Source organism: Haliotis rufescens, unplaced genomic scaffold, assembly GCF_023055435.1.
Source record: "Haliotis rufescens isolate VD_foot unplaced genomic scaffold, xgHalRufe1.0.p SCAF_17, whole genome shotgun sequence".
In the NCBI taxonomy this organism is placed as follows: Eukaryota; Metazoa; Mollusca; class Gastropoda; order Lepetellida; family Haliotidae; genus Haliotis; species Haliotis rufescens.
The window spans coordinates 4,833,300-4,860,074 of NW_025963857.1; the positions used below are offsets into that span (position 1 = coordinate 4,833,300).

The window sequence follows — 26,775 nt, forward strand, 5'->3', positions numbered from 1 at the left end:
ATCCCGAGTGTTGCTATTGTGTCCCGCGAACGCCTCAGTAGCGACTCACAACCAACTGTGAACTGTGAACGTCACTACCATCTACAGCTGACGAAACGCTCAATCTATGGGGCCGTGGATCCGCCCGACAGTAAGCGACCACGAAAAGGTAACCGAAATCGTTCTCGATTATTCCAATTTACTTCCAAACTTTCAAAATTATTACACATCATCGTTGCCAAACCCATGGAACATTTCCTGGATGATATTATGCTCACATAAGAAGCCTAGGCCTAGAACAGCGAATGTGAACATGCTTTTGCCTGAGGTCAGATATGATTTTGTTTGTTTGTTCTGTACCGCCGCACTCAGCAATATTCTAGCTATATGATGGCGGGCTGTAAATAATCGAGTCTGCACCAGACAATCCAGTGATCAACATCATGCGCATCGATCAACGCAATTGGGATACGATGACATGCACCAACCAAGTCAGCGAGCCTGACTACCGATCCCGTTAGTCGCCTCTTAAGGCAAGCAAGGTCAGATGTGAAGAGACATTAACAAGAACGTTTTATAACGTGTTATTCACTTCATACACCAACGATGTGCCTGCATAACAACCAACGATCTGACACTGACACAATGCCCCACAACATTGCTGTGAAATGTTGATGCTGCCAAGCAAAATTAGTGTTACAACCACTTGGATTTCTTTAACATGATCTAAACAACATTCTTCAGTTTCCATTTGTTGTTCAGCATACAGCACTTCCTGGTGACAGCTTTCCACCGATTTCTTTTCATGGATTTCCATCATGGCGAATGGTAAGACCTCATCCCAGTTGTCCTGTTGAGGGTTGGCTTTGACCTTCAGGATTTGTGCTATGTCCTGGTTCTTCTATCGCAGACTATGTTGGTCTGATATTAATATGTAGTGATGTTTCATCTAATACAACTCACAGATGGCAATGACAAACTTGGAAGTGAATTGTCTTCCACTGCCTGTGACTAAAGTTTTTGGAGCTCCGTACATTCTAAAGACCTCTTTCACCAGCTAGTCCGCAACTTCTGTAGCATCCAGCGTTGTCATTTGGAATCTCTCCATCCATTTTGTAAAGGAGTCAATGGAAGAAGTCAAATAGAAGAATGTACGAGTTAACGTTCTTGATCTTTGGCATTGGTCAAAGGATGTCGACATGGAAGCGTTCAAAGGTTCCCTCTATTGCAGTTGGTTCAAGGATGTCGACATGGATGCGTTCAAAGGTTCCCTCTATTGGCATTGGTTCAAGGATGTCGACATTGAGGCGTTCAAAGGTTCCCTCTATTGGTGTTGGTCCAAGGATGTCGACATGGAGGCTTTCAAAGGTTCCCTCTATTGGCTTTGGTTCAAGGATGTCGACATGGAGGCGTTCTTAGGTTCCCTCTATTGCTGTTGGTCCAAGGATGTCGACATGGAGGCGTTCAAAGTTTCCCTCTACTGGCATTGGTTCAAGGATGTCGACATGGAGGCGTTCAAAGGTTCCCTCTTTTGGTGTTGGTCAAAGGATGTCGACATGGAGGCGTTCAAAGTTTCCCTCTATTGGCAATGATCCAAGGATGTTTTCATTGTGTATATAAAACACTTTAAAAGGGCAATATATTTAATAGAATCATTTCCATTTAGAACGAGGAACACAGACTAAAACCATAACTATTGTCATAATAATAATCCATTACATCTTTTCTGATATTGGTGTAGAAAACTTAGCAGTACTAAATCATCCTTTCACATTTCGTAATATGAATTGCCGGACTGTGGTCCAGTGGAAAAAGCATCTGCCTGGAGAGCAGGAGGACGGTTTCTCGAAACTGGGTCGCATCTTATCAAAAGATGGTGCTTGTTGTCGGGATGACATCTCAGTGGGCTAGCATTATAAAACCGGCATTAGTCCGGACGAGTACAAGCGGTTCTACTAAACCGTTCACATTTAGTATATTATTCTTGGAAGAATTGTGTCTCGGAAAGGCAACATGGCTATACTGGCACACTGTTCTTTTATGTCATGAGACATATGTTTTTATCGATTATACACTTCCTTTTCCCCAAGACATATTATAATCATTCATTTGTTGCTGTTCATCTTAAGCACTCTACCGCCTCGTCATACCGAACTGAATCTAAACTTATCTTGTGATTCAGACAAATTATGCATCTTCAGTAGCACGTAATATTTCTTTCTCATTTCTGATTGTACTTATAGTGACGGTAACACGTTTTCTCTGAAACTCTCGAGATATAGCACATAATCAATATGATATACATTTCGCTTTACTCGAGTCTGCGGCGTGCTTTGCGAAACAATTTTACTGCAAGGCCACCCTTGACACCCAACTACCCTCTGAAAAACAGGGGACACAGGTGGCCCAGTCGTCTGTGGCGCCACAATTCGTTGTGCAGAGTTGCGTCCCTTGGGCAAGCCAGAAACCCAATGATTGTGGGTTCGAGTCCCGGTTCGCCCCGATTATGTAAACTAGGTTTGTCAGCACCGTTCTCGTGGCTTTCCCCAAAGTTGTAAACGTCTGAGACCTGCATCACTTCGGGCTTTCCCCCACATCAAGCTGATACGCCGTGATATTACTGGAATACTGTTAAAAGCGGCGTTAAACCCAACTCACTCACTCACTCTGAAAAACAACGCCACTGTTTCCAAAGGTTTGAGACGACCAAAACGGACATGACAACTTTACAGCAGAGATCACATCAGCAAAGACCATTTCTAGGTATAAGTGCATATGATTTATTATCATGATTTATTTAGTAAACTATTTCTATACAATTGAACCATGCAACATAAGTAACTGCATCATGAGTAATTTCGGACCACTTCCCTTGCCTTGTCTGCATACGATGTACATGTTCCAAAGTGGCACACAGCAGACGAATTGCATTAAAGTTTGTATGCAAAAGAAGTTGAGAAACTTCTAACCTCCGTATAGCATCTGACAACGTTCAACCTTATGTCATAGAGCACTTTAACTCAGAGCTAAGTAAATGCCTCGTGAAGGCTAACTCGAACCATATGCCCCAAAGTGTATATAGATCACATTCGAAACCTTGTTGGAAAAATGATAGTTAAAATGAGCCCTACTGTGAGATGAGGGTGGCAAGACGAGAATGGGGAGAGAACAACAGGCCACGGGGAGGAATCTCTAGATTGTACAAATCCTATTAAAATGGTAAAAGGGAGTTTAGATGTTTACACTGCAACGTAAACAGTGTTTCCCATTAAACAAGGTGTTAGGCAAGGTCGAGTTAGGTCAGCATGGTTCTTTCACGTTTTCATAAATGATTTTATATGTGAATTAAAGAAAACAAACAATAGCCTCTCTGCTACCAACCTTATACCGTAAAGAACTTGAAATAGTTGAATGTACACAACGCGACTTTGCTCGCCATATACAAGAGTTTGGTGAAGACATACAACTGATGCGGTCATTTCTAACTTCGGAATGTGGTCAATGAATGGCTACATAGACTATGTAAATTACTATTATTAGGAAGGTTCTGTAATAACGACTGGAACTCAATAACAAAAGGATCTGTTTTGTGCTCACATTGCTACCAACGCCACTGTCAATATTAGACGTCCAGTAATCGTATACAGCATCCTTCTGTACACTGCTAAACGATATGATAAGACAACTATAACAAAGAGTATACTGATAGTGGTTCGTTCCCATCTAAATCGGCTGAGAAATCAGAGACGTAATCAGAGAATAAACAAAACATTTGAAGAGAGAGACCAGCACACAGACCATCACGGTACCATCAAATTCATGCACTCTTTTAATCACATGTTCGTTATAATGTAATACATCTCTATCCACATGTAAGACGACCTCTGCCATTTAAGTCTGACAGAAAACATTTCTTTTCATGTCTGATTGATAAATTTGATGTGTATGTGAAAATAGATATGCTTGACGATGATGACACGCTTTTGTTGTTTCTCGGTGCAGATGTTCATGACTTAACTGATGAAATTGATTATGATACTTGGGGACACATCTTTCTGTCATTTTGCCACTTTATATGGAATTTCAAGAAATATCTTATGTATATCTACTAGACACATATACCCTACTCCTCATAAATTGTGCATTGTGCATTGTGTATTCATAGCACTATATATATATCAAGTAATCTAAATAATGTATTGTGAATAACGTATTTGTCTGTGTAAGATCTTCGGATTCAAATCTGGAGGATATAAAGAAATTCATTCATTCATCAGCAAAGACCATTTCTGGTGTCCCCTGGTGTGGTATTGCTGGAATATTGCCCAAAGCGGCTTAAAACAATACTTACTCACTCACTCACTCCCATTTCTAGGTATAGGTTTCATATGATTTATTTAGTGAAACATTTCCATGCACTGAAGTGAAGCGTAATTTATATAACGATTCTCGTTGACAATGCACATCTGTGGTTTGCTTGAGGAATTCCAGATGAATAAATTATATCGTCAACTTGAACACAAATGTGCAGTGGACAAACAATACAATGCTACATATTGGCCGTAAAGGGAATATTTGTTGTGACAACTATATCTGTATCTACGTTCCAACCGGATACAAGTTTCCTGAAGTTGATTTGTAATTGTGAATAACCATGAGCACAACATCCGAAAATATCATGAAATAATTATTGCACATTATTCTACTGCTTTACTGTAAGATCATATAACACTACAGCATGAATTAATCACCTCAAGTCAAGTTAATGATACTTTGCATAAATGACACGATCGTTAAGTGTTTGCATTTCTTACTCTGAATATTATAGTTGACAGCTGACATAGCGTTTGATTCCGCCAAGTTCCGGGGACGAGGCTATGCTACGTTGGTTGTTTGCCTCTCTGGGTTACACGTGTAGCGTGTGGGCTCGTGCATACGTGAATCAGTGGAATAAAACTGGCATGTTATTATCATGTTGGTAGACTCATATTAACCGAAGTATATTGATTTATCCTCACTTAATATATAACATCAGTTATATTTACAAAGATGTTTCAGAACAGGGAGGGGAAAGTCACATACAAACTTCATGCCTAACAATCCTTTTGGTGTTGTTGGTGTTGTTGTAGTTGTGTGTGTCGTTGCAGTATAAAGCGATATATTTGTGACTACAACAGGAGTAGGGAATGGATTGATGTCGGATGCAATTCCCTTTTTTGACTTGTACCATTAATTTCCGTTTACACCTGTTATCACCACTAGTTCATAGTAAAAACAGAAACACTTTGCTAAAGATACAAGTAGAGATTGCTGCAGAGCATCAATAGCTCCCCGCAATATAATGTTATGTGCAGAGGAAGGAAGTGTAAGCTATGGGAGGAGAGAATTGGTGTAAAGTACAAATTGGTTGTTATTAATGTAGTTATCTTTGGAAAGCACAATAAAAGAAACAGTGTCTTTAATTGGTCAGCACAAAGAAAACCCAGGCAAGAAAACTGGGCCTGTCAGGCAAAACTTGATATATACCCTCTATTAGTACCAATAAAAATAATCCTATATAGATAACACAACAAATGTCATTCTAAAGCATGCTTTTGCAGCAAATATCAATATTTCTGGTCAAAATGTTGGTTGGGTTAAATAAAGCAAACTTTTAAAATAGTAAACACAAAAAATGTAATGAATCCACTCTAAATATACTTCAGTTCAAATGTAAAAAATCACGCAATCATTAATGGATTCCCATTTATCTAGCAGCAAGTTAGGAACATACAGTTTGGTCACGTTATCTATAAATATTGAGACTTATCTTACATATTGTAAAAACAAAGGCCATAGGTCACTTTTCTCAAAACTACGTTTAAGTAATCACAAACTAAAAATTGAAAAAATTGTAGATATACAAAAACACCAACCCCATTTGAACAACGTCTCTGTGAAACATGTGATGTCTCAGAAGATGAACAACATTACGCACTGTCTTACATAATACAACCAAGAAAAGAAAACAACAAATAATCCCCAATCATGATAAAGAATTTGGTACAGTCTGTTAAAAGGAGCAGATTCTTGATAAGTTTACCAACAGTTATCCAGAAACAACTTCCAAGATCTGTTAACATATCAACAATTACAAACAAATTCCTTGTACATGTATGTACAACATTACCATAGTTTTGCTCAATTCTCATATTGTTTCCATATCATTATAATACACTTGTTTTTTTAAATAAAATTGTTATAATGTACCTCCTTTGAATGTTGAATGTTCCTGTGTTTTTTAATTGTCGTTTATTTTGCATGTATTTTGTAGTTTGTGATTGTGTAATATTGCCACTGTTTCTTCATGGAATGTTCCGCAATACATATCTCATCTAAAACATCTTTGTTGTATAATAGTTTCTTACAGTTTTTTAACGGGGGCATGGTTGGCCCAGTCGCCGAAGGCGCTGCAATTCGCTACGCAGAGTTGTGTCCCCTGGGCACGCCAGAAACCTATGACAGTGTGTTTGAATCTCGGTTCGCCCCGATTTTGTTGTCAGCACAAAACCCTTGCTCGTTGGTTTCACCAAAGTGGTGAACGTCTAAGACTTGCATCACTTCGGACTTTCCTCCCACATCAAGCTGACACGGAATACTATTCAACGGCGTTAAACCCAACTCCCTCACTCACTCTTGTGTATGGTTCCGTTTGGTTAACTGGGTTTGTGTTGTGATTGCTTCCGGCTTAGATTTGAAATTTGTTTAGAAGAATGTTACTATGTTCAACCCAAACATCGTGAAGATATCATGCAACCGTATTATCTTTTTGGAAAATAATTGCAAACTACAGACCAACCTGTTGATTTCCTATGTATCCAGAAGCAAAGAACATATACGGGTGTATAATCTCTGCTGGAAGTTAAAATTTTGTTGTCAAAGCAATAAACCATGCAGAAACGTAAACCGCCGCATGAAACGGTATGTACCATACATTACATACAGTGAAGTATTTAAAACAATTTTATGATATCAAACCCGTTGTTTTACATGTGTTGTTTATTGAACAAAGTCATACTTTATAGAAGCCTGGTATTTAATCGTGTTGAACAATATGTTGCAATAGCAGTGTGAAAATTGAGTGCGCGTGACAGGCTTGGCCTAAATTCCTCCCTGGAACGTTTCTCGATGGCTGCCTGAATAACATACGATACATTGCAAAGGTAGTGCGCAATTGAGCTGTTCGGGTAAGGGGGATAATCACTCACTCTCAGTGATACAGCTTGAATAAGATACGATGTACAGCAATGCAAGGTCAGTGCGTGATTTATCACTTCTATACTACGCCTATAGCTAAAGGAGATAATCGCTCAATGCGCAATAGTTTATTCTTACAAAATATAGACCGGTTAACTTTAGCGAAATGGGATCATTTTTAGCTCTTTTAAAAACAAAATGAACAAATTTCATGGGTTATCAGCATTACGAAAAGTGACTAAGTCTCAGAATAGCAAGACGATTTTGAAGTATCTCTTATTGCTGGAAAAGATAAACATCAACTTTACGCACATTTCACATGATTTGTATGTTTCGTTTCGGTAACTGTGTGGCTTGAAATTTCAAAGAAACCAACATGTCGACTTACATGCTACAAAATTAACCTCTCCCGTATACTTCCCCGCCTTAAGGGCGGGGAAGAATAATCGGAATCTGCAATGGACAACGCTATTAGCTGAGATGATTTATGATCAAGGAAAGGGTGTTATCGCTTTTGTGAACGAAAACTGATGTGTAAATCACATGCTGTACCAAAGTTCCTGATATTGCACATTACCCCTTTACCATTATCTCGTACACCAAATATAATATACTCACACGCAAAAGAAACGCAAGTGGTTTTAAGCAAATAGGTAACAAACACGGAACCATAAATTGATACGAGTTTTAGCATGTAGTGAAGCATGATGGTGTTATCAATATTTTTGGTTGCATTTTGGAAGCCCCGAGTAAAAATGCAACATAAAAAACGAATAGCTAAAACGCACCAACTCAATGAATATGTGGGTATCATGCACCCATTTCTCGCGAAATCGAAAACGCACGAACTGTCACGAACTGTAGTGGGTATAAAACTGTGGTCGATTTTTGTCAATCTTGCCCTATTAGTATTTCTTGTCTTTACTGTTGAAAATAAATAACATGTATACTGCATACTCGACTTGCGTTTCTTTTGCGTGTGAGTATATATATATGTCTCCTTCCAAATACTTACATAGAACATGCTTCAGAAATCAAACACTTCGTTCTCTCTCTTTGAGTTAATTTAGCAAATAGCCGATTTCATTTTAAATTTACAACTTCCTGTTAGGTTATGGAAAAATAGAGTTCACAACGAACACCACGTGAACCACAAACCTCGCTTTTCGCGTCGACTGTTCCCTAGGATTGAGGCTCACATTTAGCCGAGTATAGTGAAGATGGGGTCCCGTTATCTCGCAGATTGTTAAGCATGGTTATATGTGTATATACATGTTCGCATGCAAACTGATCAACATGTATTTATGATATTTGAAAAGAGCTTGATCTCATGGAATGTGTAAAGGCTAGTGCTTTACGACGACGCGTGTGCGACCATGTGTCCATGTATATGTGCGATGTGCTCGTGTGACATATTCTCCAATAATTCATTGGGTATCGACAGGGGGAAGAAGGGGAGGGATCTGTACAAGATGTTAATGCTTTCACACTTCTCCTGAGCACCAGATACGCTGCGTATTTGTGGCTCGTGAAGATCCGGGGTAGAAAAGGTCTTCAGCAACCAATGCTTGCTGTAAAAGGCGACTATGCTTGTCGTAAGAGGCGACTAACGGGATCGGGTGGTCAGGCTCGCTGACTTGGTTGATGCACGATATCGTATCCCAATTGCGTGGATCGATGCTCATGATGTCAATCACTGGATTGTCTTGTCATCTACACAGACCGCCGTCATATAGCTGGAATATTGCTGAGTGCGGCGTTAAACAACAAACAAGCTAACAGCCAAGCGTATTTGAGTTAAATACCCTAAGTACATTTGTAAATCGCTATAACCCATTTGAGTTGCTTTAATTAGATAATTCAACATTATAACAATACCGTGCGTAAATACCCAAAGTTCTTGGAGCTCCGTACATTCTAAAGACCTCTTTCACCAGCAATTCCGCAACTTCTGTAGCATCCAGCGTTGTCATTTGGAAACTCTCCGTCCATTTGGTAAAGGAGTCAATGGTAGAAGTCAAATAGACGAATGTACCTGTTAACGTTCTTGATCTTTGGCACATGGATGTCGACATGGAGGCGTTCAAAGGTTCCCTCTATTGGCATTGGTTCAAGGATGTCGACATGGAGGCGTTCAAAGGTTTCCTCTATTGGCATTGGTTCAAGAATGTCGACATGGAGGCGTTCAAAGGTTTCCTCTATTGGCATTGGTTCAAGGATGTCGACATGGAGGCGTTCAAAGGTTTCCTCTATTGGCATTGGTTCAAGGATGTCGACATTGAGGCGTTCAAAGGTTCCCTCTATTAGCATTGGCTCAAGGATGTCGACATTGAGGCGTTCAAAGGTTCCCTCTATTGGCATTGGTTCAAGGATGTCGACATTGAGGCGTTTAAAGGTTCCCTCTATTGGCATTGGTTCAAGGATGTCGACATGGAGGCGTTCAAAGGTTTCCTCTATTGGCATTAGTCCAAGGATGTCGACATTGAGGCGTTCAAAGGTTCCCTCTATTGGCATTGGTTCAAGGATGTCGACATGGAGGCGTTCAAAGGTTTCCTCTATTGGCATTGATTCAAGGATGTCGACATTGAGGCGTTTAAAGGTTCCCTCTATTGGCATTGGTTCAAGGATGTCGACATGGAGGCGTTCAAAGGTTTCCTCTATTGGCATTGGTTCAAGGATGTCGACATGGAGGCGTTCAAAGGTTCCCTCTATTGGCATTTGTCCAAGGATATCGACATGGAAGGGCTCAAGGGTTCCCTCTATTGGCATTGGTTCAAGGATGTCGACATGGAGGCGTTCAAAGGTTCCCTCTATTGGCATTTGTCCAAGGATATCGACATGGAAGGGCTCAAGGGTTCCCTCTATTGGCATTGGTTCAAGGATGTCGACTTGGAGGCGTTCAAAGGTTCCCTCTATCGGTATTGGCACTATGGGTTCAATTTTCTTTTGCTTGGGGTTTTCCTCCCACATTAAGCTGACACGCTGTCAAAAGCGGCGTTAAACACAACTCACTCACTCACTCACTCCTGGATTCTCCTCATCCCGCCGTATCATTGTGTCGTGTTTGATTAGATTAGTTACCATGGTATCTGTGTTACCATTCTGCATTATCGTCGTTATTGTAAAACAAATCTGATCAAAACATACGAGGCAGATCGATACTTCTAATCTGCTTATACAAACCTTATGTAATACGAACTGTCGGTATTGATTCCTTTCAATTATCCAGAATGTTGATGTATTTGAATTCTAGGGTATATATTGAATGATAGTATTGCCGATCAGTCATACGAAAGTATGAAATTATTGTCCGTAAAACAAAATCAAGGGGATAGAATGTTAATACGTAAGCCTCCCTTGTTGCTGAAGATTTCGGTGGCACTTAAAACTCTTAATATAAGGTTTCATTGAAGCTTGGCGCAAGAACAAAGAAAACCATAACAATGTAGAAATAAGGTGGACTAACGCCGGATAAAATAGCACTATTTTGACATGATCATCAGTCCTGAGTACAAAAGTCAGTGAGTTTTTTTCGACACAAGCACTATCAAGGATGACGACGCTAAGATATTCTGAAATATCACCAGTGTGGAAAATTTAGGGTTTGGGCTTGATGATTTGGGCTATTTCACGTTAAAATACCCCAGTAATTAATTGAGGTAATTAACAAGGAGGCTCAATTGCTGGGAGTTTATCGGAACCAATATATTATCCCTTGAAAATTCTTGAAACAAAATTATGCTTCAGACTGCCCGAAAGAAAGAAATTACCTGCAACAAAATCCCCCCCCCCCCCCCACACACACACACACCCTCCCCAAGACTCATAATTTACATCTGGATAGCTGTTTGTTACAATCCAACAAAAGCTGTCTAAACAGCTGCAAGAAACATTTAAAATCCCCAATAAACTATTCAAAAAAAGAAACGCACAGGTAGTATGTAGTTCATTGAACCTGACTACACAAAAAGTCCGGTATATAATTTGGATATATGTTATTGGAAAATGTTGGTGGCCTGATAGTCGACAAACGGTATTCGATATACAATCATTGACCGCCATAGGGAGATGTTTCAACAGGACAACGCTCCACCGCACACAGCTCGTGTCACGGTAGACTACCTTCATAATGCCAACATCAACGACTTGCCCGGGCCTTCGAGATCTCCAGATCTCAACCCAATCGAACACCTCTGTGATGAACTCGATCGACTTGTACGTCAACGTCAGAACACGCCGCAGACACCCCCACAACTGGCCAACGCCTTACAAGCAGAATGCCGCAGAATTCCGCAAGACGGAATTCGTACACTTATCCAGTCAGTGCCGAGGAGATGCAGAGCCGTGATTGCTGCCCGGGGCGGTCACACGAGATACTGAGTTCAGCGCAACCTTGTGGCCTTATGAGACATGACAATGAACAGTTTGTTCAATGCCTTTGTACAACGACAACATGATATCAATCACTGGATTGTCTGGTCCAGACTCGATTATTTACAGACCGCCGTCATATAGATAGAATATTGCTGAGTGCGGCGTTAAACAACAAACCAACCAACCAACCAACCGACCTAAATTCTACTGCGTTTCTTTTTTTGAAGAGTGTATTCTGCTCGCGCCACACATAAACAAATCCATAAATATCGAGTAAATATTTAACATGAGTTGCCCAAGTAGCTATACCACTGTCCTTCAGCTTCTTCATTAACAAAAAAAAACCACCGTCGGGGTTTTATTTTAGTGAATGATGGCGTTTATTTTCAAGTTATGTCCGTTTCCTAACAATTAGCACAATACATCTGTACTTAAGGTGCACGATATCAAAGAAATGGGTATAACGGAACAAGCATTATTGCAGATCACAAGAGTGTGGTATAACGCATATATATCCTGATATTAACATCTCTGCGCTGAAGGGGCGGTCGGGTAGCCTAGTGGTTAAAGCGTTGGCTCGTCACGCCGAAGACCCGGGTTCGATTCCCGACATGGGTACAATGTGTGGAGCCCATTGCTGGTGTCCCCTGCCGTGATATTGCTGGAATATTGCTAAAAGAGGCGTAAAACCATACTCAGTCACTCACTCACTCTGCCCTGAAACTAAAAACATGAATTTCAAACTTGGAGCTATTGGGCTTTTTTTAGCGGTTTTAAAGAGTGAAACGTGGTGAAATACAGCTGTTTTGGTGATGTGCTGTGCCATTTATGCCCCTTCTCATGAGTCATATTCTTTACGTAATCGATATATTGATTTGGATGTAAGCGAGTGCGTTTGAACAGTATTTCAGTTATGTCACGGGTAGATGTGGTAGGAAAGCCTGACGTGTATGTCCGTGACAAAACAGCACCAACGACAGTGTATGTGATGATGTCAACTTTGGCGTTTTTTCGAGCAATATTCCAACAGATCCAGCCTTTGGTGTCTACATGTTACAACTTTTGAGATACAATCCAACATGATCTTTCCACGAAGATTTCAAAGAGAGTAGGGGGCACGGGTGGCCCAGTCGTCTAAGGCGCCGCGATTCGCTGTGCAGAGTTGCGTCCCTTGGCAAGCCAGAAACCTATGGTTGTGGGTTCGAATCCTGGTTCGCCCCGATTATGTTTCTAGGTTTGTCAGCACCATACCCGTGCTCGTGGGTTTCACCAAAGTGGTAAACGTCTGAGACCTGCATCATGTTCGGGTTTTCCTCCCACATTAAGCTGACACGCCGCGATATAACTGGAATACTGTTAAAAGCGGCGTTAAACCCAACTCAATCACTCACTCAAAGAGAGTCAAATAACTGTTGCTTGCTTGGTCAGGGTTAAAACATTCAAGGCCTCGGTAAGGCTTTCAAAAAGTTGTATTGTGGACATTTTAAAGTCTGAGGCATCAGTGACCAAACGTATGTCCAATGCAGTTCCCTATTTGACTGAGTGCCAATGTTTGTTGAGGTGAACAATTGACGTGCCTGTACATGTATTTGTGATGGGGGAGTTACCAGTGGAACAGAATACGCTGACCTTACATACGCGAACACCTCACTATTTGGTGGTTTATAAAAACCAAGCCAATGGTGTAGTCGGAATCTTACAATTGAGTCTGCTTTCGGTGTTTGTTTTTTTGTATGGCGGTGAAAAGGGATCTGTCTCTTTTATTTTGACGTTTACCAATTAAAACACGACAACGGGAAAGGTGCTGATAAACCTGGAAACAACATTTTTCTGTGAAACTGTTTAGTTTGATTTAGGGCATATAGACGTGAGAATGTGCTGTCTGACGGTATCCGGTGACAGCGGAGTTGTTAGCGTTCCAAGATTTATTCAGATGCAGTGTGACTTTGCAGTTGTTGTTGTTGCTTTAAGTGTTTAAGAGGTCGCCTTCTGCCTCAGTAATATCGGCTGACCTGTCCCTCTTTAGGAGTCATGTGTCGAGTAGGGTACACGTCTATTGTGAGTTTTAGCATTGATAAGATTTCTACTTTCTTATTGATATGATTTCATTTTTGATTTTTAGAAATTGATAGAATTTCTGTGGCTGCTCTGTTTGTATACATTCGAGTTGCTGTTCATCTCTCAGAAATAGAGTTAATTTGGCCTTCGCTATTGCATCTCTTGGCTTTAGGAGATCTATGACAGATAGCAGATCTAACTGCAATTCTTGTTTTAAGGAGCCCGGGCAGGGGCATGGTCTGGTTGACTGCAAGATGGGCATACGTTGTCATGGTGCTTTTTGTGACCGAGATGGCTCCATCGACTTTCATTATGAGTATGGCTTTTGTGGATTTTGGGTTGAATTTTGTAGAGCCATATGCCGATCTTACTTGCATCCAATTAGGCTTTTTGGACAATGGAGGCTTTGATTTTGCTTTCCATCTCCGGTTTGCTGAAGGCTGTATCTTCGCCTTGTCTAGAGCTAGCTTTGCCAGTGTGTCTGCTTCTCAGTTTCATGAATATCTACTTGAGACGGGATCCAACACAGCTCCACCTGTCCGATAGTGATATGTTTTCGTATAGAATATTATTGACTGTGTTTGGTCTAGAGTTTGAGATTCTGCTGCTGATCGCTTGTAGTGCACGTAACAAGTCTGACAGGATGACTGCCTTTGTTTCCGGTATGAGTTTGAGTACATGATGAATTGCCTCCAATTCAGCAGCGAATACTGACTGGCTGTCAGAGAGGCAGGCTGACCGAATGTGCTTGGGGTTGGGAGCTGTGGATGTAGATCCAGTAACCGGCAGTGTTGTTGATAGGATTCTTGGATCCATCTGTATATATGGGCCCAGTTAGCTTTTCTGGGCTAACTGTAAAGGGTTCATGGAAAGACATAACAACATTCAAACTCAGTCGCAGCCTTTTCTAGAATTATACCAGAGGTATCATGGCAAAAGGCTGAAGATCACGTTCTTGAAATAGAACGTCAGTACCGCCAACGTGACGGCGTAGATATCAACCTTGTCCCACCAGTTATCATACCCTGGTGTGATAGTACGGATTCAGATACGTCATCAGCTGAGTCTGACGCTTGCTAAAGACATCATCTGTAGAAGAACAAATACTTCTTGATTCACAAACCCAACCTTTCATGTACTCATCCCGTCTCATAGATTACCTATTCCATCATTTTTTCAAAGCAAATATAATGCAGTACATATCTAAATTGATAACCCCGTCAAACGCATAACCCAATAAGCAATAACAGCAATATTTTGAGACCAGGTGACATTTGCACCTGTGAGAATGCACGGGCCGGTGTGAGGTCGTCATCTCGGGACAGGTGTTAGGTAATTACCGCAGTCTACAGGCCGTAACATACATGCATGACATATATGGATATATGCTATTTTCATAGCCCTGAGATTCGTATTTATTATATGAAGCAAGAAAAGCATTTTTCCCAGCATTTTTGACAGTACTTTTAATATTCATTTTAGAGAAGTCCATAGTTTCAATGTTGTTATATTATTGGAGATCTGGTTGGGGCCTATTTCTGGATTGTAAAGGGACCGATGAATGTCTATGTTTGTTTTACTGCCTTTCTGGACTGCTGGGGAATGTAAGAGGACCATGTCATCAACAAGGAATGTAGGAAAATTGTCATTTGGGCCATTTGCCGGAACAGAAAATAGTCACTGGGGTCTAAGTCTGGGCTGTACAGTTAAATTACCCACCCTACAGCCCAGACTTAGCCCCCAGTGACTATTTCCTGTTCCGGCAAATGAAATCTGCCCTACGTTGAAGACGTGACGAGGACATAAAGGCTGCCACAGAGGCGTGGTTAGAGGGTCAATCTGTGGATTTCTATAAAAGTGGTATTAAAAGCTTGAAGGACAAATGGAATAAGTGTATTGAGGTGAATGGAGATTATATTGAAAAATAAAAGTGCAAAAGATATTCTGCGACTTGGTCTTATATTGAAGTTGCAAAACTTATTGAACGCCCCTCGTACCTGTTCTTGGGCAGTTCTTGACTGGCTTCAATGTTCTGCCTTGCAATATTCTTGCGATCCTCAGGGTGTCCAAAAGTTCCTTAAAGTGATCAGTCACATATACGTATTTATTACCCACGTGGTGAAGAGACAGGTGGTAAGATACTAAATCCGTACGTCACACGTGTGTCGTACAAGGTTGACCTTGTTTTATTCGTTTTGATTGGATAACCGTGACCTCTGTCACACCGGGACTACTTTTTTCATTCATAAAAAATCGCGAGACGTCATTCATTTTGCGATTACAAGGCAGAACTGAAGAAATTCATGAGAACGAGAGATATTTACAAACACTTTATTAAACCAAACAAGATAGTCACACGCATCAAATTCGGTTTGCATTCTATATAAGTTATGCATAGAGCTCCTACAGACATATAATCGAGCTAGATCTATAAATCGATTTACAATGTACGACTGCCGATCGAGCGCGTCCCTTGAGCGTGACGCACCCAACTTTCAATTTGATTTAACGTAAAAGGATAGGCGTGGTGAAATGAAGTCTGTTTAAACTATCTGGACAGATATCTAGACTTACTTGGGATGATCCGGTTGTGCCATCGGTGTCCCCCTTGAAGCGTATTTTGTGGCGCTGTTTCGGGAGGTGTTGTTCATGAATGAACGAACACGACAGCACGACCAGATCACTTAAAGTTCACAGTTCCGATACAAATCATTCGAAAACTCCGTGGAAGTGTGCTTGACTTCTGATTTTGTGGCCCCAAACATCCCAAATGTGAACAGTTACATTCCCTATCTCTAGCGTAAAACGCTGTGAGTGGATCGCGGTTGTCTTTTCTTATTCTGGTGGCGACCTTGCCCTTCGATCGTTCGAAGCTGTCACTGACATGCAAGCAGATTTGAGTTTGTTGATTTTCACGTCTTCAGTATATAGGGTGGTACAGTTAACATGAATGTCTTGGGCGAACAGTCTGATTTCCCTCTTCCAAAATGGTACGGACATGATATAAATTCAGCTGATAGATCAATGAAACCGAACCACTTTGATTGTACAGACGGGACCCCGGCAGTGTGATGCGTGTGACTGTTGGTCCGATATTCAAAGAGCGGCGCTAATGTGACATTTCAAATTTTCTTATCGGTGTCCTGCGTACTAACAACATGGCGCTTGAATTACCATAAGTTGAAGACTTTCTTCCAAAAGGATCTTGAGCATCGGTGCTGGTTTGTTTGCAAACAGAACAGCAGGCGCATGTTGTTAATGCGTATGCATAAACATGTCAACAATGCCCATATTTGGTCTTATATCAATATTCATGCGCAACCAGATTTTGCAACCGGTTTCAGTTTGGTCTGTCAACGAACGAAAGTTGTTATGTATTTACACTTAGATATATATTTAACGTGGGTAATAATAATAAAATACCACACTCGTGAACTTTCTATGGTATCTGACCTCGCTTTCGCTCGGTCAGATACCATAGAAGTCCACTCGTTTCGTAAAAATGGTATCTAACGAGAATGAGTGTAGTATTCTCTATGTACACATGCAATTAGTTTCTTAAGTGGTTTCATCACTATTGTCGTCACGATATGGCTGAAATACTGCCGATGTGACGTTAAATCATAACTCACTCACTCACGCATCACTATTTGACACATGCTTTTTAGTTGGCGCCGTACAGTGGAGATTCTTATAGTTATGGAAATGGTTTGTTGTTTTACATGTTATCCATCTGATATCAACACCGCCGGTGCACTAGCCGCCGTTTGACTAGGACTATGTTGTGTGCGGGTGATGGTAGTGTGATGGTTAGTCGGGTATTAGGTATTGCCTTGAGTATGATTCTTGATTTGTCTGCACCAAATCTAGCTCGTGGGCCTCATCACAGTGGTGAACATCTGAAACCTGCATCACTTTGGGTTTTCCTCCCAGATTAACCTGACGTACTGTGATATCACTGGAATACTGTTCAAAGCAACGTTAAAGCAATTTCACTCAATCCAAATAATAGTATTTTTATTGGAGTCCAAACTGTCGGGGCGGACCGATATTCGAACCACACATTATTTGGAACATAACGAGTCATGAACACTTCATATGCACTAGCATATACAAAATCAGGTAGGCAACATACATAATTCCCAACTAATAATATGCCTAAATCAATATACAGTAAACTACGTTTATAACGAACACGTTTATAACGAACAGACCGATATAACGAACTTATTTTTTAGTCCCGACCATTTCTTGTATAAATGCTGTATATGCCTAAAACGAACTACGATTATTACGAACTAAAATTAGTGGTCCCTTCGAGTTCGTTATAACCGTAGTTTACTGTAGACAATATCAATTATTTATACATGCGCTTTGTGAATTGCACAATGAAACATTGCATCATGTTTCATCACGTTTACCATTATCAATACACTCTATATTCATTCGGGGGCACGGGTGGCCCAGTCGTCTAAGGCGCCGCGATTCGCTGTGCAGAGTTGCGTCCCTTGGGCACGCCAGAAACCTATGATTGTGGGTTCGAATCCCGGTTCGCCCCAATTATGTTTCTAGGTTTGTCAGCACCATACCCGTGCTCGTGGGTTTCACCGAAGTGGTAAACGTCTGAGACCTGCATCACTTCGGGCTTTCCTCCCACATTAAGCTGACACGCCGTGATATAACTGGAATACTGTTAAAAGCGGCGTTAAACCCAACTCACTCACTCACTCACTCTATATTCATTCGTATATAAGTATCGTTTTAGAGGACCATATGCATATTTTTTCAGATTATGCCAACGCTAATAGCTCTGTTCATCGCAGCTGTTGTTTCATGTAAGTAGCTTGAATAAGTTATGTTTACAGTGTAGTAATACAGCAATCATATACAACTGTATATTCCAAATTCACATTATGGATACAATAAAGTTAATGTATTTCTTTGATGTATGCTTCATATATCTATAAACATGGGGCATGGCCTGGGTTATAAAACCAGCAACGCAACAAATAGTATTCGAGGTCGCTCTTTTTCATTCAATCCTGTTGAATGGCATATCTTGCACGTGTTGCCATCATTGCTCTCCTGATGATCCGGGGTAGAATAGGTCTTCAGCATCCAATGCCTGCCGTGAAAGGCGACTATGCTTGTCGTAAGAGGCGACTAACGGGATCGGGTGGTCAGGCTGGCTGACTTGGTTGATGCATGTCATCGTATCCTAATGGCGTGGATCGATGCTCGTGAAGTCAGTCACTGGATTGTCTGGTCCAGACTCGATTATTTACAGACCGCCGTCATATAGCTGGAATAATGTTGAGTGCGGCGTTAAACAACAAACAAACAAACACACAAGCAAACAAACAAACAATCAATCCTTCAGTGACTGTTCTTCCTTTAGTTCACCCGATTGTGTTTCAAGGTTTGTCAGCACCATACCAGTGCTCACTGGGGTCACCAAAGCGGTAAACGTCTGGGACCTGCATCACTTGCGACTTTCATCCCTCAGTAAGCTGGACACGCAATGATTGAACTAGAATACTGTTAGAAGCGGCGTTAAACCCAACTCACCCCAAATAATGTTTTTTCACTGGAGTCCCATCTATCGGGACGACGGGGTTCGAACCCACACATATAACTTCTGTCTACCAGAGAATCAACTTAGAATGTTCTGGGTTTAAAGAAATGGTTCATCGTATATCTTATTCACATTCCTGTAAATGTAAGCAAAACCTACACATGCATATACGTGTCTGGTTCAAAACTAGACGACGCAAAAGAAAAGAAAAATCCGAGAAACCAAGATGCAAAGACGCAAACAAATAATCAGTTGCATCATCGCACAGTGTCAGATATGCCTGCTTTTAAAGACACCAATCCTATTTATAGAAGGACCCGCGTGGCCCAGTCGTCTAGTCGCTCTGCAGAGTTGCGTCCCTTGGGCGTGCCAGAAACTTAAGATTGTGTGTTCGAATCCCGTTTTACCCCTACTGTTTCTAGCTTTGTCAGCACCATACCCGTGGTAAACGTCTAAGAACTGCTTTACTTCGGGTTTCTCTACCACATGAAGCTGACATGCCGTGATATTATTGGAATACTGCTCAATACGGCGTCAAACTCATGTAATTCACTCATTACAGGTGTCGAGTGTAGCAGCCTGACAGGCAAACAGTTCTACATATATACGGGCAAAAAGACATGGAACGAAGCAAGGACAATATGCGAGGACAGTGGAACACGCCTGGCTAAGATAGACAACCAGCAGACTTTGGATGCTCTTTTGGCTTATGAAAAGACTGAACATTGGAAACGGGACATGTATGACAGAATTTAACTATAACTATTTTTGATGAAGTACATGAAGTACATGTAAACAAAATAATTATCAAAATTCTTTCCTCCTGAAATATATAAAATATATACTTTTTAGTGTTGGTGAAGTGTGATGCAAGTCAGCTTCTCAAATTAAAAATACAAGCTGCAACACTTTATAATAATTAGATAACTCTGCTCAGGAACAGATGGTCACTGGATTGTCAAAATTGGTACTACACTTATGTTTAACGTCGTTGTAGTCGCAGATTGTAGTAGGTGTTTACCACTTCCACAATGATAATAAGTGGGGCGGAACTGGGTTCGAATCTACCACAAATATATTTTTTTGCAAGATAATGGTAGCGTAAAATAGTTTTGTTTTGGGTTGTATTTTTCAAGTCACATTTACAAATAAAACTTAGCAGCTTAAAAGTGTAAGTTTAAAGTATAGTAGATGTACATATAGCAGAGAGTTAGAAAGAAAGTACCGATTTACTCATAAAGTTTACATAAATAAATTATTCATGTATATCTTTGACCTCAGGAAAGGCCATTTCTGGATTGGACTGAACTGTGACGAAGACTTTCGGTACCAGTGGGATCACTGTGAGGCTGTTGATAGTTCATCCTTTACATTCTGGAAAGGCAAAGCCAACGATAAGACAAAACTATGTGTTTATGCTAAAAAGGAAAAATTAACATGGTTCAGCGAAAAGTGTGACCACAGTGGCTATCAGTATCTGTGCCAGAAAGACACGGGTGAGTAACCAGACACCAGGGCCCCGTTGCACAAAGCGATCTTAGCACTAAGACGATCGAAACTCCTACACTTTAACATAGACATACGAAAGTCGTAGCGCTGAGGTCGCTTTGAGCAACAGCGTCCAGGGAAGCAATCTTAGTGTTAGGACCGTACATTGACACTGACCTAAGATATTGAAACGAGTCTTACGGCATCATGCCACGTAGAATCCTTTCTTCTACGTCCGTCGTAACCATTACTATTAAACTTGCGAAGTCTTAACGTCTCATAAACTCTTTTCTCTGTCAAAGGAATACACCCGTTACATATTCCGCATCCGAAAAAATGGTATAAATAATGCAGGGTAAACCCCTTTTGTTTACGTTACCGCATTGTGTATACGTATTTACGAATGTGTATACGATTGGAATCGCTCCGGAAACCAAGTTTTAGGCATACCCGTTTGTAGTCGGTAAACCAAGAAATGCGGTGGAGGTGAACAACTGGTTTGCACCAACGTAACAAATGAAATTATTTAATTTGAAAGGAGTCGCTTTTACTAGAATGGTAACTGCTAAGACAACTTTATACTTGTTGTGTATAGCACCATATGCCGCATATACTTCTTTTGGACAACATTTGAAGTTCATCATCAAATATATGCAATGTAGGCACGGCGAAAATGCGTCGAAATGATCTCTCTTCGCTATCAGTAAACAGAAAGTTTCAGTGACAATTTCGATCGACTTTCTCCGAGTAATCCGAATACAATCTCAGTTTTATGACACATACATGATCCATGATGTAATCATGTGAATATTGCGAGAGGTGAAATAAGTAAAACCTTTCATTTTCATCATAAGCCATTTACTTTTTCAAATGTTATTAAATGTTTTGGGTTATTGTTAGGAACGCGCTTATAGTTCTGAGAAATTGTGGAATGGGATATAAGCAAGAAGCGACTGTTACTTCCTTGTGTTTGGCGGTTCCAGGTCCCTGTACTTATACAGAGCACACTGGGACGTGTTCGGGATCTAATCATAAGAAGACGACTGACAAAGCTGTTGTGGATGTCGCTGAATGTGAAGACCTGTGTAGTAACACCACAAAGGACGAGCTAGCGTGTTGGATGTACAGTTACAACAATCCGACCTGTACGCTGTATTTCCACAAGGACCCATGGGCATGTATAGCTCATTCACCGGCCACTACAACAAAGACACGGACCTGCTTTACATGTGTGTATAAATATGTGTTCACTCTGTTACTGACACCTTCCCAAAGAAATACAAAAGAACACTGATTTACCTTGTTCACAATATTTGTCTGTTGTTTTACGCCGCACTCAACAAAATTCCAGCTGTATGACGGCGGTCTGTAAGTAATCGAGTCTGAACCAGACAATCCAGTGATTGATATCATGAGAATCGATCCACGCAGTTTAGATACGATGACATGCAAGTCAAGTCAGTGAACCTGACCACCCGATCCCATTAGTCGCCTCCGACAAGCAACGAGGCCTCTTACGCATGTGTTGCTGAAGACCTATTCTACCCCGGATCTTCACGGGTTAACTCAATAACATCCCATCCTATTGTTACCTGGCCGAAACACAACATTCACGTTCGTCTGCACAACGAGTGAGTGAGTGAGTACGGTTTTACGCCGCTTTTAGCAATATTGCAGCAATATCACGGCAGGGGACACCAGAAATGGGTTTCACACATTGTACCCATGTCGGGAATCGAACCCGGGTCTTCGGCGTGACGAGCGAACACCCCCCCCCCCCCCCCCCCCCTCCTCACCCCCACCCCCGCGCTTCGACTTAAGCAATATTTATTCATATATTCTTGATATAACCGAAATGTAGTTCATATTCACTAACTCTTCTGTGTAATTTCGTTTTTTGCCGACAGTCGAAACCTTGACTTCGCCCTCAACGGACAGCAACTCTGAAGAGAAACCAATTATCGACTGCGACTTATACACAACCCCTGCTGCATCTACCTCAGCACCAACGACAGCATTCTCCACAACCACCATGGCAACTACCACCACAACTACTACACTGGCAGCAACTTCTACCACTACAATCGCACCTACTGTTACAAAACCAACGACTCAAATTATACCTATTTCTACCAACACAAAGTCAACAATCAATCCTGCACCAACAGCTACTTCTACCAGGGAAACTGAGGTAACCACATCATCAACAACTAATCAAACTAACCCAGTCACTACAATCATCACTTCGGCAATTAATCCCTCTACCCCAGACACTGCAAGTATCACCATGGCAACTATTAACACTACCCCGGCCACTACAAGTATCACCATGGGAACTACTCCAACTACCCCGGCCACTGCAAATATCACCATGGGAACTACTCCAACTACCCCGGCCACTGCAAGTATCACCATGGGAACTACTCCAACTACCCCGGCCACTGCAAGTATGACCAGGGCAACTACCCCGGCCACTGCAAGTATCACCATGGGAACTTCTCCAACTACTCCGGCCACTGCAAGTTTCACCATGGGAACTACTCCAACTGACCCGGCTACTGCAAGTATCACCATGGGAACTAGTCCAACTACCCCGGCCACTCCAAGTTTCACCATGGGAACTACTCCAACTACCCCAACCACTGCAAGTATGACCAGGGCAACTACCCTGGCTACTGCAAGTATCACCATGGGAACTACTCCAACTACCCCGGCCACTGCAAGTATGACCATGGGAACTACTCCAACTACCCCGGCCACTGCAAGTATCACCATGGGAACTACTCCAACTACCCCGGCCACTGCAAGTATCACCATGGGAACTACTCCAACTACCCCGGCCACTGCAAGTATGACCAGGGCAACTACCCCGGCCACTGCAAGTATCACCATGGGAACTACTCCAACTACCCCGGCCACTGCAAGTATCACCATGGGAACTACTCCAACTACCCCGGCCACTGCAAGTATCACCATGGGAACTACTCCAACTACCCCAACCACAGCAAGTATGACCAGGGCAACTACCCCATCCACTGCAAGTATGACCATGGGAACTACTCCAACTACCCCGGCCACTGCAAGTATCACCATGGGAACTACTCCAACTACCCCGGCCACTGCAAGTATCACCATGGGAACTACTCCAACTACCCCGGCCACTGCAAGTATCACCATGGGAACTACTCCAACTACCCCAGCCACTGCAAGTTTCACCATGGCAACTACTGCAACTACCCCGGCCACTGCAAGTATCACCATGGGAACTACTCCAACTACCCCGGCCACTGCAAGTATCACCATGGGAACTACTCCAACTACCCCGGCCACTGCAAGTATCACCAGGGCAACTACCCCGGCCACTGCAAGTATGACCATGGGAACTACTCCAACTACCCCGGCTACTGCAAGTATTACCATGGCAACTACTCCAACTACCCCAGCCACTCCAAGTTTCACCATGGGAACTGCTCCAACTACCCCGGCCACTGCAAGTATCACCATGGGAACTACTCCAACTACCCAGGCCACTGCAAGTATCACCATGGGAACTACTCCAACTACCCCGGCTACTGCAAGTATCACCATGGGAACTACTCCAACTACCCCGGCCACTCCAAGTTTCACCATGGGAACTACTCCAACTACCCCAACCACTGCAAGTATGACCAGGGCAACTACCCCATCCACTGCAAGCATGACCATGGGAACTACTCCAACTACCCCAGCCACTGCAAGTATCACCATGGGAACTACTCCAACTACCCCGGCTACTGCAAGTATCACCATGGGAACTATTCCAATTACCCCGACCACTGCAAGTATGACCAGTGCAACTATCCTGGCCACTGCAAGTATCACCATGGGAACTACTCCAACTACCCCGGCCACTGCAAGTATCACCATGGGAACTACTCCAACTACCCAGGCCACTGCAAGTATCACCATGGCAACTACTGCAACTACCCCGGCCACTGCAAGTATCACCATGGGAACTACTCCATCTATCCCAGCCACTGCAAGTATCACCATGGGAACTACTCCAACTACCCCGGCCACTGCAAGTATCACCAGGGCAACTACCCCGGCCACTGCAAGTATGACCATGGGAACTACTCCAACTACCCCGGCCACTGCAAGTATGACCAGGGCAACTACCCCGGCCACTGCAAGTATCGCCATGGGAACTACTCCAACTACCCCGGCCACTGCAAGTATCACCATGGGAACTACTCCAACTACCCCGGCCACTGCAAGTATCACCATGGGATCTACTCCAACTACCCCGGCCACTGCAAGTATCACCAGGGCAACTACCCCAACCACTGCAAGTATCACCATGGGAACTACTCCAACTACCCCAGGCACTGCAAGTATCACCATGGGAACTACTCCAACTACCCCGGCTACTGCAAGTATCACCATGGGAACTACTCCAATTACCCCGACCACTGCAAGTATGACAGGCGCAACTACCCCGGCCACTGCAAGTATCACCATGGCAACTACTCCAACTACCCCGGCCACTGCAAGTATCACCATGGGAACTACTCCAACTATCCCGGCCACTGCAAGTATGACCATGGGAACTACTCCAACTACCCCGGCCACTGCAAGTATCACCAGGGCAACTACCCCGGCCACTGCAAGTATGACCATGGGAACTACTCCAACTACCCCGGCCACTGCAAGTATGACCAGGGCAACTACCCCGGCCACTGCAAGTATCGCCATGGGAACTACTCCAACTACCCCGGCCACTGCAAGTATCACCATGGGAACTACTCCAACTACCCCGGCCACTGCAAGTATCACCATGGGAACTACTCCAACTACCCTGGCCACTGCAAGTATCACCAGGGCAACTACCCCGGCCACTGCAAGTATGACCATGGGAACTACTCCAACTACCCCGGCCACTGCAAGTATCACCATGGCAACTACTCCAACTACCCCGGCTACTGCAAGTATCACCATGGGAACTACTCCAACTACCCCGGCCACTCCAAGTTTCACCATGGGAACTACTCCAACTACCCCAACCACTGCAAGTATGACCAGGGCAACTACCCCGGCCACTGCAAGTATCGCCATGGGAACTGCTCCAACTACCCCGGCCACTGCAAGTATCACCATGGGAACTACTCCAACTACCCCGGCCACTGCAAGTATCACCATGGGAACTACTCCAACTACCCCGGCCACTGCAAGTATCACCATGGGAACTACTCCAACTACCCCAGCCACTGCAAGTATCACCAGGGCGACTACTCCAACTACCCCGGCCACTGCAAGTATCACCATGGGAACCACTCCAACTACACAGGCCACTGCAAGTATCACCATGGGAACTACTCCAACTACCCCGGCCACTGCAAGTATCACCAGGGCAACTACTCCAACTACCCCGGCCACTGCAAGTATCACCATGGCAACTACACCAACTATCCTGGCCACTGCAAGTATCACCATGGCAACTACACCAACTATCCTGGCCACTGCAAGTGTCACCGTGGCAACTACTCCAACTACCCCGGCCATTGCAAGTATCACCAGGGCATCTACTCCAAATACCTTGGCAACTGCAAAAATCACCATGGCAACTACTCCAACTACCCTGGCCACTGCAAATATCACCATGGCAACTGCTCCAACTACCCTGGCCACTGCAAGTATCACTATGGGAACTACCACGACTAACTCGCCTACTGGTGGTCCATCAGCTTCTACTGCACGGGCGTCGTCAACAGCAACGGACACAGCGACCTCCACTACACAAAGCATAATGGCTACACCCACCGCATCATCAGAGACGACAATGTCTTCAACAGCCGCCATGTTCTCCTCGCCTTCCGTGGCAAGTAAGCTGAAATAATATAATACAAAGGAAATAATAGCTTTAACCGGGTAATGTGATATAGGGCCAGATTAACTGTTTCATTTCGTGCTTCCACCACCATACCTTTACAATAATCTGATATCCGACTTTGTGTATCGATCTGTACAAAAATAATTAACCAGCATTTACAGCATTTGCATCATAAGAGTGAGTAAGTATTGTTTTA

The 26,775-nt window shown here is 42.7% G+C and overlaps 1 protein-coding gene and 1 long non-coding RNA gene across 2 annotated transcripts; both read left to right on the plus strand.

The window, feature by feature from the left end:
* Window positions 1-34: 34 nt before the first annotated feature.
* LOC124119405 lies at window positions 35-19,913 on the plus strand. Its single transcript, XR_007221712.1, has 3 exons — window positions 35-148; window positions 18,437-18,482; window positions 19,785-19,913. It is a non-coding gene; the product is annotated as an uncharacterized LOC124119405 (long non-coding RNA).
* A 570-nt stretch (window positions 19,914-20,483) lies between these two features.
* Window positions 20,484-26,549, plus strand: LOC125371696 (probable cyclin-dependent serine/threonine-protein kinase DDB_G0292550). The gene is made up of 3 exons (XM_048397316.1): window positions 20,484-20,718; window positions 22,618-22,901; window positions 23,294-26,549. Exons 1-3 carry the CDS (start codon window positions 20,484-20,486, stop codon window positions 26,408-26,410), a joined length of 3,636 nt encoding a protein of 1,211 aa, XP_048253273.1. The 3' UTR covers window positions 26,411-26,549.
* The last annotated feature ends 226 nt before the right edge of the window (window positions 26,550-26,775 follow it).